At 38.2% G+C, this 15,293-nt stretch overlaps 1 protein-coding gene across 5 annotated transcripts in view; it reads right to left on the reverse strand.

Annotated features, from left to right (window-relative positions):
* The window catches only part of LOC122576788, a 314,658-nt gene that overhangs the window by 33,945 nt on the left and 265,420 nt on the right, over window positions 1-15,293 (reverse strand). For all 5 annotated transcript variants that reach the window (XM_043747566.1, XM_043747562.1, XM_043747563.1 and 2 more), the window contains 4 exons: window positions 12,360-12,427; window positions 11,918-12,178; window positions 10,604-10,825; window positions 4,490-4,718 (listed from right to left, as the gene is read on the reverse strand). In XM_043747566.1, coding sequence (XP_043603501.1) covers window positions 4,490-4,718; window positions 10,604-10,825; window positions 11,918-12,178; window positions 12,360-12,427 — 780 coding nt within the window. The remainder of the gene's footprint in view (window positions 1-4,489; window positions 4,719-10,603; window positions 10,826-11,917; window positions 12,179-12,359; window positions 12,428-15,293) is intronic.

Consider the following 15,293-nt stretch of genomic DNA (forward strand, 5'->3'; position numbering starts at 1 on the left):
GCAAAATTGTTTTCTCAATTATTCATTTTGTTGACTTCATTCTTTGCTATTCGATAGGTTTAAACAATTTCAAAGAGTAATTTTATTTAAGAACAGATTTAAACAGATCTACGTCAATTTTCCTAAGTTTATTTTAATATCAATTTTATCATGCCACAGTAATCTAAATTCTTCCATTTAAAAAGGTTTCCAATCTTTTTCCCTAACTGCATATCAAACAAACAATAAAAAAAAATATACTGAAATCGCAATATGATTAAACATTTATATGGACATTTGTTTTATCCATAGGAGTTTTATAAATTTTCTAAATTTACTTGAATAACAATTTACCCAATACAAGAAATGACTTTTTATATAAAAGAAAGACGATATGGAAAAATGCATTTTCTTTAATATTACTTGGGAGCAATTTTTACGACGAGTTTCAAAAGGCCCGTCAGTATTTCTGCGTACAAATCAATCTAAACTCGGAAAAAATCGACTGCAAACATTCCCAATAAAGTGCGCACAATACTTTTCATTCGCGATTTTCGGGGCACTCGAACCGGCAGCAAAATAAAATCTGGCGCGACTCCACCCTGGTGAAAAAAAGCCCACTTTCCCGGTAGCTTCCATCGTGGTGGCGGTCCCTGGAACTCAATTTTTCACATCAACACCCATCTGCAGCCTTTTTTCCACGGTACGACTCGATCGAATCCAGTCGCAGCCTAATTACCATCAATTCCCCTGCACTCAGCCGGTCGTAACAGGAGGTCTAATTCAATTTTACATCACTTACAACAATGCAGCCATTCCGTTCATCGTTATAGATCGTTCGTTTCGATCCTCCATTTAATAAGCCGCGAGACAAAAGGAGATACGATATTGTGATGTTGACTCTGGATTTTAATTAACAACCACGATGATTTATATAGGTTACTGTCGTTCAATTCCAATATTTCCACTTCATTGTCTGCACTTCAACGTTGATTTATACTACCTGAATCCTAACGTTCGGACAAAATAATACAGTAATGGAATATACTAGTATTCAAATACCAGTAGCCCGGCGCTAACTCAAATACTGATACCCAGATACTTAAATATTAAATATACCACCAATTCAAATATTACTAGTCAAATGTCCAAATACTAATCGAATAATGGTGTCAGGAATTTTCATCCATCAAGTTTGAATCTCGGCTCACAAACTATGAATTCTCTAGGCTCTAGACTCTAGGACTATAGGCTCAGGATGTTTCGGTTCTCGCATTATCGACTCTTTATATACAATTGAATTTTGTTAAAGATTTTCCACCCCAAACTACAAATAACTTCTGGTCTAACAAATTTCCAGTACTGAATAAAAATCGTCGATTATTCGATACCTGGATCCTTCATCCTCGATTGTTCGTTCGTTTCGATTGGCCAGCCATTTAATAAGCTTCGAAACAAAAGGAGACGCGACATATTCGGTCGACTGTGAGCGAGTCTCATCCCTCTGAAATCCTGTCAGCCATCGCTCGAACGGATCCAGACACCGGATTTTCCCCTTCTTATTTCGCGGCCTGATCTCTCCTCGCGCTTTAATATGGCCGCGATTACGCGCCAGCTCGCGACTTTATTAGAGAACCGTGCGAGAGTTTCTTCCGGCACTTTTCAAGGCCATCCTTTTATATCCCACGCGCTGTTCTCCCGCGAATTCATATTTTTCGCAGAAGGGAAGACGAGAAAGAGGATTTCGATGGAATATTGCTGTGATCCGGGGCTCGTTGCCTCGAAATAGTTTGATATCGTGGCAAATTGTCGAGATTTAGAAGTTTCGGGCATTTCAAAATACGGCGCCATTGCGGTTGTCTTTGAAAACGAACGAGCGAGTATCGTAAAAATCTTTGGAATTTTCGCGGACCTTCAATTTTCTGAAAAACATCCACGGCGTAGAATTTTAAGAAAGTATCTTATACACAGGAAATATGAAAGTTTCGGGGTAGTTTGAAACCGTTTTCAGGATCTTGGAACGGGTTGTTTCAGTATTGGTCGTGAAAATGAAGGTCTGGGTATGGTGAAAATCTTTGGCTTGGGGGTTTTAGCCGGATTTTAGTAGAATTTTCATTTTCTGTATTTCGAATTGTAAGAGAATATTTCACTACAGAGAGGTGGAAATTTTGGTCTGTTCCGAGTTTGAAGCTGCTTCGGGAAACTCGAAGTGGTGTTCTTAGATTGATTGTGAAATTCAAAGTACACTGAATACTGGCAAAGTCTTTTAATTTCAGGTTTTAGTAGAATGTTTAGTTTCTAAATATGCTGTTTTGTTTTTTTAGAATGAATCGTTAATTTCAGAAATATGAATGTATCTCATTTGCAAATATACGTTTAGAATGGAACACAATTGTCCGGTTCGATGGAAATTTAATTTGCTATCTGATTAACGAGAATTGATTTCCATCTACTAATAGAGTTGTTTCCCGGCAGTAGTTCCTCAAAGTAGAGGTGCAGGGATAATCTCCGGATGCTCGAGGAATTTCCAGCATTAAGTTTTTCGACGTGAAGGAAGGTGGAAAGAAAAGAAGAGGGAGAAGACTAATTCACGGCTTGAACAGAACCGATGTCTGACCATATACGGTTCTTTACTACTCGTTGCTCCTATATATGACCTACTTGCCAGAACAAACTCGAACATGGGTTTTTGTTTCAATCGAGACTCGCCATTTATCCTCGCCTAAAGCTTCGAGAACGCGTTTTTCAACTTTCATTGGAAATTTACTATCTATCCTCGCTTAGAGCTTAAGGAACCAATTTTTCAACTTTTACTCCAAATTTACCATATATTCTCACTTAGGGTTTAGACAAAGTACCTTCCAACTTTTACATCGCATTATTCCAATTGATTTTGATATTGAAACTTTAAAGAGCGAGTTTCAAGCGAAATTTGAACTTGCCCCTTCGATAGATTTGAAGAATTTTATTTATGAATCATTTGTCGGAACTTTAAGGAACAAGTTTTAAACGAAATTTGAATTTGCTCGGGTCTCTTCCGGCAGGCCGGAAGAACTTGCTTTGCGAATTTTCAGAGAATGAAACAAATTTTATTTGTCGCAATTTTAAAGAAGAAGCGTTCAATGAAATTTGAATTTGTTAAACTACCAAGTACGATAAAAAAATTCGCCACGAAAATTTGACACGATCAGAAGATTCGAAGAATTTCACTCAAGAGGAGACTCAATTCGACCAACGCTACGAATCGATTTTTAGACTAGAAGTAACCCACCATACGGAGAAACATTGATCGAATAAAGATGGAAATTATCGATTCGAGTCTAAACTCAACTTTAATCCATCAAAAAGGACAAATTCACTAAAAAAAAAAGAGAGAAGAACACGATATACAATACAAAAAGAAGAAGAGAAGCAACAGAAAGAAAGTAAAGAGAAACGAGAGATCTAATTTTCCGGTGCGCTCATTTCAACGAAAATAGCAACTGGATCCGGAAATAATGGAACACCCGTTAGACGGGACAGGGTACGGACGATTAAAAGCGATATGTTAGGTGGCGCGAACACGGTTGCACAGTACTTGAACGAGAAGAGAGTGGTTGAGTGCAGGGTCACATATATTGACATTCCGACACGTGTACCAGCCGAACCGTAGGATCTCTGTTTAATCCGACGCAAGCTGTTTATTTATGCGCGCACGAGCGTCTTCGGTATGCGATGAAAGGATTATCGCGACATACCGTCATAATTACACGCCGTGCCAGCAACCTCGACACCGATGCTTTTGTCTGTGAACGCTTTGTTGCGTTTGTTTGTTGCTACAGCCGGAACAACCATGACGATACCTCTTCCGGATGAATGCTTTTCGCGTCTCTTTCGTATTTTGTTACTCGTTGTGTTTCACTGTTCGTTGCGCTGTTTGTGCATTTTATTTTCCGTTTCAACCCTTTCACGGTGTATCATAGCCTAGTAGAACACTATAAATTTCACGTCCTAACCATTCTCAAATTAACGATGCGATATATCTCAGAGTAACTCTTAGAGAGCCAGCAGATTGTTATAATTTTCCTGATATTTGTGTTACGTTGCCGTGTACGATTCCACGATAAATTGGACCGCACGTTACATTTCGAATATTACGATCAATCCGTCGCTGTTGTCAAGTCGGAGCAAATCGTGGACTACTATGGATCGATAGACCAAGCTCACGCACAGACAATTCTGCATCATTGCGTTACTTTGATAGAAAGAAGAGTTCACCCGTTAGACAATAGACTATGCTTTCTGATTTCTATATTCTACATGAGCTTCTTATCAATATTATGCGTTGGACCGTAGACTTTGGGTCCTAGTTCATGGGTCCCACGTTATTGATCCGAGTCACAAGTGCCAAATCGTGAATCCTAAATTCTACTTTGTCAATCAAGCTTCAGAACTTCGAATTCTAGATCTTTTGTTGAAACATCGTAGTTTAAGTAACTTTTAATAACGAGTTGAACACTGAGAAACTTACCAATCGAGGGTAGCCTTGGCGACGTACTGCACCTGATTCTCTCTGTCAGGATGCTCATGACGATCGTTAAGAGGGACTACGGAGTGGCACACGAGACGAGTCTCCTGCCGATTTACAATCGTCAGATTGTAAGGTGACGCCTGTAGTCGTGATGCTATCGGATCCAGAGCCACCCACAATTTATTGTCCACCACCCATGATGGATAGGAGCAACGTTCAGTTGAATTTTCTGGAAAGAAAGGAACGACACCTTGTCAGAAAATTATTACGTGTTGTTTCCTAGGATCTTCTAGAATTCTAGAGAATATTTCTGCCATTATTATTATTACCAATTCGTCAATTTCATTGTTTGACAGTCATTGGCCGATAATGTATCGATTTACTAATTTTATTAACATAGTGCAAAAATTCCAAATTATATCGAATAAACGTAACCCAAGAATTGAAGTAAAACGCAGTTAGACGTCGAAAGACGCGATGGATGCTTTACTTCTCGAAATAATACAACTCTGTCGCTAACACGGTTATTCCTTGGCTATTCTCGAAGCGTATAATGCAACTAGAAACTCATTCCAAGCTCTTCAAGTTGGCCAAGCAAGTCTTCCCTCTCCGATAAACGAGCTACACCTAAACTGCGTTCTCCTTCTTTCCTTTATCTCATAATCTTTGTACTTTGTATCATTGAACTGTTACAAATTGAATTACACGACTGTCGAGTCTATCCAGAATCGAATAGCAGACGAACAGCTAGAATTTTAATTTTCCATTTGCACTGGCCCAATTACGAAACGAGCCGACTAATTAAAAATATTATTCCATGGCGCGGGGAGATCGAATAATTTCCAAGTTGCTCGAATAGCCTGTTAATTCGTTATTGTTACGAAGTTACGCAACATAGTTAAGAGAACGATAGTTTGGGATTTTGCTGACAGGATTTCAACGGAAATTGGACGAATTAAAGCTTGTAATGACTGCAAACTTTCTTTTTCAACCTCGTAACAAGATTTCAACTCCTCGAATTTTTATATTTATTGTATTTTCTATATTTTACAGAATAGCATCTGTAATTCAATAACGTTTTTCATTTTTGCGTACGCAACACGGTAAAGGAATTGGTATTTTCTGACTAAAAGTAAGCCAAGAGAAATGTTACGTGTACTTCCAAATAATCCAGAAACGAATCGTGCATTTTATTGCGATATATCGTACCCAAGCTTCCCGACAGACGGTTCTAATTTATTAATTAGTTTACCACTTGTTTCTACATTTACGATACATTCGCGTACTGTCGCGTATTCTAATTTTGCTCCAGTTTTAACGAATAAATTTTTGGGGGATCCCGAGGAAGTCACGTACCAATAACAATTCTTTCGTATTTTGGAAAATATTCGTCGAAGTATTTTTGAATATTACAGAAAATAACCGAAGGAACGCGGAAGAACGAGGGTTGATTGTGTATCTTTTAGAGTAGAATTGGAGAAAATTGTTAATCGAGACACTTTTTAGAAGCAAGTTTTAAAAATGGTTACGTTCGACAGATGGAAATGAAGAGAAACGTGAATATTACTGGATTTCAGTAGCACGAGTCAGTATATGGTCAGACATGCATAGGTGCGTCATGTAATTTCATATGAATCACTGTTTATTTTAAATACAGCACAAAGTAACGCAGATCCAACATGTCGAACATAAATTCTTCTTTCATTTTCATCAAAGCATTTCATTTTATAACGAAAATTACAAAATAATCCATTTTGTCACAGGGTTTTTAAGCATTCGTAAGTCTCCCTCATTTTACGCTTTCGTTCCTCTTGTTTCAGTGGAATTCTATATTTTCAAATTGCCTCTTCGCAAGATCGCGAACAATTGCATCCTTATTGTCATTCCGCAATAAAAATTGTAAGATACGTCATTACACGACGTTGTTTCTAAATATTTGTAATTGTTATCCCTTGTCATATTTTAATTTCAGTTTTCAACTGAAAATTACACATTCATAAACTCCGTATTTAATTTTTCCTTCGACCATTGCATATTGTAATAAAAAATTGTAGAAAAAATTTATTTCCCGTCAAATTTTCTAAAAATTCATTGTCACGTTCTCGCTTTAATTTTCGATCGAAGATTATGCGAACGTCTCGACGAATAAATAACGAGTGAGAAATTTGTGAAATAAGGATGAGAAAATGGAATCAGACGTGACAATTTTTAATGATAATTCGGCGAGACAGTGGGAGAACATGCGTGTCCCATCGAGGTATCGATCGCCTTTCAGCGGAGGCGTCCTGTACGCCACATACTTCGACGCCTGTGCATTTTTAACGGTCCATTAATTCGCGCACAGTGATTGATAGCTGTGAGCAGTCGACCATCGACGCGATAACTGTTTGTAGGCGACCTGGACTCGCGTTTATGTCGGATTATTGCATTCCTTTGGATTATCGCTATTATCCTACCTACGAACTTACTTTTTCTTCTGTTCCATTCTTTCATCTTACATAAATCATAAATTTATATCTATCATTTTGCTACTTATTTCTATAATTGAGAATTTCAATAAACAAATTTTCAGTACCAAATAATTATCAAATGAGTTATTGTACATAAAATCAATAGCACAATTAGTATTACGATATAATTGTTATGGCAAAAATAAAAATTAAAAAATATGAAGCAAGTAACAAAACAGATTTCCATACAACGTGCCGTAATCATATAATAAGAACCTTCGCTCGCTCTAAATGCAAATTATGCGTATCGATTTTTCGTTAAATCAATTATCATAAAATCCTGTTACCTCGTCACGAGTCTAACATTTTTTATCGCGATTCTGGACACGTAAAACCGACGGGCAAAGTGAATTTAGCCCGTCGCCTATTATTTCCCACGAGACGGGAAGGACGTCTTTTTACCGTTTTTTTTTATTTTTTTTTTTTTTTATAGAAAGCTGTTCAATCATATTGTAAATAATATCGGTGCACGCCTCCGAGTTCACCATTTTATGGTGGTGGTTTTCTTTTTTATATTTGGTCTTGGAGCGTGGTAGAACATGGACGGGGACGATCCTTGATTTGCATCGAACCGCAATCTCTTCTCTCGAGGAGAACGAAATGAATTCGAGACGGAATAAAAAAGGAAATATCTCGAAGGGACCGTAAATACCTTGGAACAATATTGAAACTTGAATGTAACTCAGTGTAACGTGGAAAGTTTCTGTTTGCAGATTTTTCTTGCCGCCTTTTTATCGTCGCTTTGTTTGCTGCGTACGTGTAGGATGCGGAATAGGAGGAATTTAGACGCTGCTTTCGCGTAAAATAATTGAACGTACGATTTGTGCTTTTAGGAAAATTATTCCATTTCCATTGTTTCGCGAATTATTAAACTTTCTTTTCAACTCAAATTAGCAATCTCTCTTATTAATGTCATTTTGTGCAAAACCAAGTTGGTTCGTGGCTCGTAATTTTACGCACCGAGATTATAACTTTTATCAAATCTTGCTAATTATTCTATTTAGAGATTTTATAGAAAAGCACCGGTGGTATACAACAATCTTTTAATTCAAATTTTTATTTCAAACATTGCCACATTGCGTAGTACTTTCTGTGAGAATCGATTCGCGTTACGTTTAAGACAACTCTCCGCAGAAAGAATATAATTATTAAAATTAAAGAATAACATTGCGTTATTTTATACCTCCATCATTTTTCGTTTTATTATCTGCACCAAGCTATTCGTCCGTGAATCGAACAGTTTAGTCAATTATCGTATTAAATCAATTTTTGTTTCAACATGCTCGGTTCGAAATTCGGGATGTTTTGTTAGAAAAGGGGAAAAATTTCGAAATTTCCAGCAAACGATTCGAGCGTTTAAGCAGCTTAGCAATTTTTCCACGCCTCTATTGCAACATTGGCTCGGGTGTTTCGTTAACCCCATTCCCTGGCGTTTCCATTTAAACTTTCCAGAAGGCAGATTAGTCCCTGGGATCTGCAACCCGCTTCCCTCGATCTCGTTGCTATCCTATGGCCGCGATTTGCTTCGGTTCAAACTCAAAAATGGCTCAAATACGTGTAAAAAAACGCGTTCGATTAATAAAGAAATAATCGCGACTGCAAATCGCCAGCTACGCCGTGTATAATATTCCTTTGAGCATAAGACAGCATTTTTAAAGCTACAGAATCTTTTATAGCGATCGAACTGAATTTTATTAAATGCACTGCGCATAATGAAATTTGCCTCCATTTTTATCTTTAATTAAGACACCCAAATAATAACGTTATAATCGTACAAACAAATAATTAAATACAATTTTAAACATTAAATCAATTTACTAAATTTGTTAAATCAATTTGTTAAATTCGGAACAATATTCTGGTATTGTGTGCTATATTATCGTTCAGAAAATATCTGGAAATAAATCCTGGCCAGTGGCAGGATCGCGCAATCAGTCATGTATCCGGGAAATTCAACTGGAAGCGGTTTACCGCAAAACCAGCAACAAGATCATCTCCATCTAATACAACTGTCTACTCGTATCCACGTTCATAGCTTCACAGGATACGAGGAACGGTGTATTTAAACCGAAACTGGGGCAATGAACCGAACAGGCCGATCGACGATGATGATCCGCTCCACTCTGACCGAAGATTGATAAATTAAAATGGTAATGAACGATCGAGCTATACGATGAACCTGCAAGAATTTCATTTTAGATGTCAGAACGTTGAGACGTTCTTTTACTCAATGAGGAACATTATAATAATTCCTTTCGTAGCAAACTTTTAACGAAAGAGATGGTTTGTTAATTTTTCGAAATCTCGTTGTAAATTTTTGAGACAGAGACTTTTAACGACAAAAAACCACAGTTAGTTAGATGAAAAATTGCCTAAAAGAATATTTAAACAACGAGACAGAAATTCAAAGACAGGGATCATCGAGCGTTAAAATGATTTTTGACGATAGAAACTCACGATTAGATGGAAAACTATCCGGAGGATATAGGAATCTTTAATCTGCGCCTAGTTTCATCAAAAAACGGGACAAAAATGCAGAAACACGACCTACAAAGCCTATACAACGTAGCCACGCAAGGAATTCGGTTTCAGAGCGGAGACTTTTAACCTCTCAGCAAGAATTTGCGGTAAAATTCCAGGCTAGGCCGATCAAAGATTCGCGGTTGCAGGTAAAATCAATCCCAAGAATGTTGAGAGAGGATCGAACGATGCTGGTGATCGCCTCAATTTGGTTAACCATGGCTGCAGAGGGCAGAATCATCGCAATCTAGCAAGGCTACGTGCAGTTATGCGATACCATGGAATACCCCAAGTAGTTGACGTCGACCGCCGCGCCAGTGTGTCGATAACACGCGGCCCAAGAATCCGATCTGGTGTCCATGGACACCGTCATAGTTTACGTTCTTCGTGCCCTGGTGCTATCGGTACCCGCGGTTTTCCCCGCGCCAAGACGCACGATCATCAGTTAACGATAACGTCAATGTGCCAACAATTTGCCCGCAGGATCGCTCCTTTTCACCTGGCCACACTGTGGTAGTGCACGTGTCACTTCGTATACGTTCGGTTACGTGGATGTTGGAAGAGATTTCATATGCATGGAATTGGTTATCAGCGAATCGGACAGAGGTACATTGATTTTTATGAAACGAATGTTCGAAGGGTTTTGTGCAAATGATAATATTATGATTTTAGGTGATTTTTTAACATTGGTCATAGACTTTTTCCAACTATGGTATCAGATTGGTTGCCGAGTACTGTTGCGGAGATTATTTTATGAATAGGGATTTTTGCGTTGACAGTTTGAGTATTGGAAACCTAATAGTGACATTATAGGGATATTTTTAGAAGACTGGTTTTAAGTTGGGAGTTAAGCGTGCCTTCTGTAGATTGCTTCGCGAGTGGCCTTTCTCCTACAAATGACGGTACATTAAGCTAGTTTACAATTGAAAATTTAATAGTGATATCATAGGAACATTTCGTAAGAGTGGTTTTAATTTGTCAGTTAAGCGTATTTTAGTAGCGAAGGATTTGGCGCTACCGTACTAGAGATTATTTTCTAAGTATCGAGATTTTTTGTATATAAACTTTGTTTATAAGCACTTACTCTGTTTCATCTTGAACGTCTTGGCAGCCTCCTTAACGCTGATCAAGCCAGTACAAGAGGCATCCTCACTTTGCGCCAAATTCCACGAATTGTTCGAAGTTTGTTCATAGATGAAGCATCTGTAGCTATCCTCGTCGCTAGTTTTCCGCGGAGCGTGCAACCTCGCCACTAGATTGTGCGTGCTGCTTTCCTTCCACGTGGCTAGGCACTCTAGTTCCACATCTTCAAACAAAATCAAACGTTACGTTGAATTAGGTATACATTACTTTGCTTCAATTACAAATCTTAACTCGCAAACCTTTTTAAGATAAAAGTAAAACCAAAATTTTAATTATCAAATCTCTGCCAAATAGGATTTCCGTAGAATTGTTTCCTAATTTATTCAAACTTGATCAAACTTCGTCAAACCTTAATTCGAAACACCATTAAACTACCCAATAGTGGAAGAAATAATACTTTTAAGCTATTTAAGACGATTTTACGTCAAATCCTAACCTACAGAAATACTTCAAAGCTACCAAGAAAAGAAGAAAATGTTATTTTATTCTTGTTTCAAGGCACTCAATGTCCTTGCACAAATTTCGGTCATCGAATAAAAATCCTCATCGTTGAATCATGAATCTTCTGACCACCATTAGCTTCCCCCAATTACACCGCGATGCATAACGATTCCAATTACGAGGAAGGCTAAATCGTCCGCGGAGAAAATTATGGACGGAAATATTCTAACCGTTAATAAACCGCACCGCAGCCGCGTAGAATGAATTATAGCGGCACGAGCGTTTTCCCTTGGTATAATAATCGCGGAAAATCGGTCGGACAAGGGGTAGCAGCAACAAATGGTAATTGACAGGGCCGTTAATCATTCGCCGGAAGTTCCACTGACCGTCACAGATTCTCTTTCACTGCGTGTCGTGTTAATTAACGTCGTCATTGGGTATTTCTCGGTGCATGAAGAAAAATTACGGTTTTTCGCATGAAACTACCTGATGGACAAATATTGGAGATATTTATCTTACCTTTTTCGAAATTTTTTCTTGAAAAAATATATTTATTTGGGCAAGAATACAGAAAAGAGGATATCGTCGAACAGACCGTGGATACTCGTGCAGAGTTTGAAACTATAGATGTTATGATGAGTACCTTATTTTGTATATTTTGTATGTTTCTCAATATTATGCAAATTTTCAACATTTTTATACGTTTCAATTTTCTACGAACGTGTAATTTTTATGCACAGCAATATATAGAGATAAATTCACGAAATCTAAATTTTCCAAGTACAGTGAGAAGAGAGCTATAAAGTACACTCACCGACGCTTTCAGAGGACAGCACATTGGCACACGCCTGGTAGCGGAAAAGCAATCGCGATTCTTGAGTGCAGGTTTCTGCCGCTGATAACGGCGACTTACACTCCCCTTCGCCATGACTGTACGTGAATTCTAGGGGTCCCTTAAATGGACAGGGCATCGGAGCTGCCCCCGTGCGAAATAGGGAAATTAATATGGCATCGCTTCTCAACTCGCTGCATATGAATGGCAAAGTAGGTTTCGGCGACGCTGTGATGCAATAAGCTGAAAAAGAATAATAGTTCTCTATCTTTCAAATATTAATTAACACTCTCGTCAATGGCAATGAAACGTAGCAGTGAAATTGTTTGGTACTTCGTTTTCGATAACTAAACAATTTCTGCGGACATTTAAAATACGCGTTTAAAATCGATCAAAGCAGGTGCCCATAACGGGCGAGACTTACTTTCTTTATACTGAAGAACATTCGGATGCTTCATGTGCATGACGATGCACCTATAGCAATCTATCTCTCTGTAACAAAGAAAAAGGAAATTCTGTTATTATAAGATCGAATGCAAAGACAAATAAAAAAGAAATAACCCTCTTTCCTATTCTGCGTTTGACACCAAATAAAACGCTACGATAGACAATAAAGCTCTCTTAAACGATTTCGCCCAAGGAAAAGGAAATATCCAAACGCCGTTGCGATCAAACAAACTCGTTCGAACACTTGGTCCATTCAGAAAACACAACATCTCCAACTTCTTTCTAACGTAACAGAGATCGCTCTTAAATACACTCACATCTGAGAAAATCTGCAAGAAAAGATAAAACAAAGTGTACTAACACACGCGATTCCTAGGCATTTGTACACGATGAAAAGACAAACTTCAGGGCGCGATAGAGAGACAAGGGCGGTTAGATAGAGGGTGGAAAAGGGACGACTGGTCCAAGAGGGGGCAAGTAGTATCACGTAGCTACTTAAAACTTTTCGAGCTTGTCTTGTGTCCCTACTAGTTGCCACCTTGCTTACTTAGCTCTGCTTCGCAACTTCTACCTTCCACTGTAGTCTCTTTCTCTTCCTGCCTCTCCCTTGCTTCCTGTTTCCCACCCCTTACATCCTCCTCAGCTTCCTGCTGGCTGGGAGGATGAAGTTTACCTTCGTTTCTGGCTACCTCCTGTACTTCTTATCGAACGTCCATATTTTTCTTTTTGGATGACATTTCTTTTGACGTAATTGACTCTTCGTTATTTTTAGGTCGAAAGAGGTCTGACTGATGATGCGATCAAGCTCACGTAGTTTGCAGAATTTAGTAACATTTATCGCGTAAAGCACAAAGAATACAAATTAAGATTAAGTAATGTAACCTAACTGAAATTCAAACTACTACGATAACACGTAGCATAAGAGTATCAACGAAGAACTGAAAATGAAAACCTTCTCGCAAAATGTTAAAAATTCGGCTGAAATAAAATAAAAGGCGCCAGGATATTCCCAGGGAACTAGAAATCAGCAATTCTATTCACTGCCTGCCCAAACTTGAATTTAACCAAAATTTAAAAATCTCCTCTACTTATCTAATGGGACAGACCAAATTTCCTCGCGCGTGCACAAATTTCCTTCGTGTGACACATTCTTTCTGTTATTTGCTTCTCCACGAAAGAACCTTGCGCTCATTTGTATCTTGTACATTTGTACGTCTGTTTATCGACAGTTGCTCGTTATTTAAGCCTCGAGATGGTCTCAAAGCGCGAGATCAATGCGAGCAAGCATAAAAGCAGACTCGAAAGATAAATATATATGCGTGAAACGCACGCATCAGCGAGTTCAGACGTTTCGCAACGCGAATAGCTAGCCATTCGTACACTTCGAACGCGGTTCATGGTTCATAAAAGAGAGGACGGAGATGCGTGTGTGCTGGTCTCTGACGTTTATAAATCGACTGTTCCCAAGAATATCGTCTGGAACCTCGCCGTAACTTTAAGATACACTAATGGATGTTTTTCTTGCATTAAGTTGCACGCTTTTGGTAGCGAAGCTTTGCAAGCTCGCGTAGAATGTTATTACATTATTATAAAATAGAGTTTTTGTTAGGAAATCGGTATGAACACAATACTATTTGTAATTGATAATTAATAATTTCTATATTTCAATTGTTCTCTATTCTACCGTATTATCGGATATTTTTGTCCCAATGTATTTCGTCGCGTGTGCGTGTTTTTCATTCCTCTATCAAATAAAATACTCCTCTTTTTCTTACTAATTAAAACATAACTAAATAACGTTTATCGTAAACTACGATTACCACACGTCTGAATATTTTCAAGTTTCCTCCCAAAGCAAAACAGTCCTCGATCGATTAATTTTCTAAAGTCCGCCCCGCGAAAAGTACAAAACTAAATGAAAAATTTGTTCGAAAGGAAGGAGCCAGGAATTTCCAAATCTCCCATCAAGGCAGAAGAATACTCGGTCGATTAACTTTCTAAAATGGAAAGCAACTAGCCTCTCCAAGGTCTGAAAGGCGTCTCTCTTGGAGCTGTTTCGATGGAAGAACACCCTCGTCCAAGTTTTCCACGTTGGCCTGTACATGCAGCCGATCTACAATTCGAAAGTTGTCCAAGTTTGTATGCATGTCAACGAAGCCGCGGACACGGTATCCGAGAGCGGTTTCTCGTGATCGCATTTGGAGTAACTATCAGGCAACCGGAAGCGAAGGGAACGCTCTCTGCCCTTCAGCTCGTGAACCGCAAACGGCTCGGAGTTAAACGCGCCGAACCCGACCGCTTTTGTCGACCCAACTCGACCACCACTCTCGCAACTTTTACCCAACCCCTTTCATGTTTCGTCCGTTTTTTTTTTTCATTTTTTCTTCTTTTTTCATGCTGGCTAAGGCGACGAATTTTTACCCTTTTTTTTTTCGAGGGAAGTTTAAATGTACCGATGTTGTTGTTAGAAACGTTGTTTGGATTTTTGAGACAAGTTTCCGAGCGTAATTTTTAGCGATCGCAGTTATGGATATTTTAATGCACGATGTTTTTGGAACACTTGGAATTTAAGTGTGTCTGTTGATTCGTTAGTTTCGTATTATTTTAATATCGTATAATGTTATTACGTTATATTGTAATTTTGTTTTCCATATTTTATGATGTACAATAATGGATATTGTACAGTGTTACATTTTCAGAATTTTCACTGCCAGAAATTTTATGGTAAATGTTATAGTGAATATCTTTTCGATATAGGAACGGTAAAATTTAATGCACGAATTGGGAAAATTGATTTGCACGATGAATTGATCGAACGAAATTCACTAGGAAATTGAAAAAATTAATGGGCGAGATTGAAGTTGGGCTGGGTAAAAAGATTCGCTGAAATAACAAATTTCGAAAGATTGAA

This window comes from Bombus pyrosoma, linkage group LG16, assembly GCF_014825855.1.
Source record: "Bombus pyrosoma isolate SC7728 linkage group LG16, ASM1482585v1, whole genome shotgun sequence".
In the NCBI taxonomy this organism is placed as follows: Eukaryota; Metazoa; Arthropoda; class Insecta; order Hymenoptera; family Apidae; genus Bombus; species Bombus pyrosoma.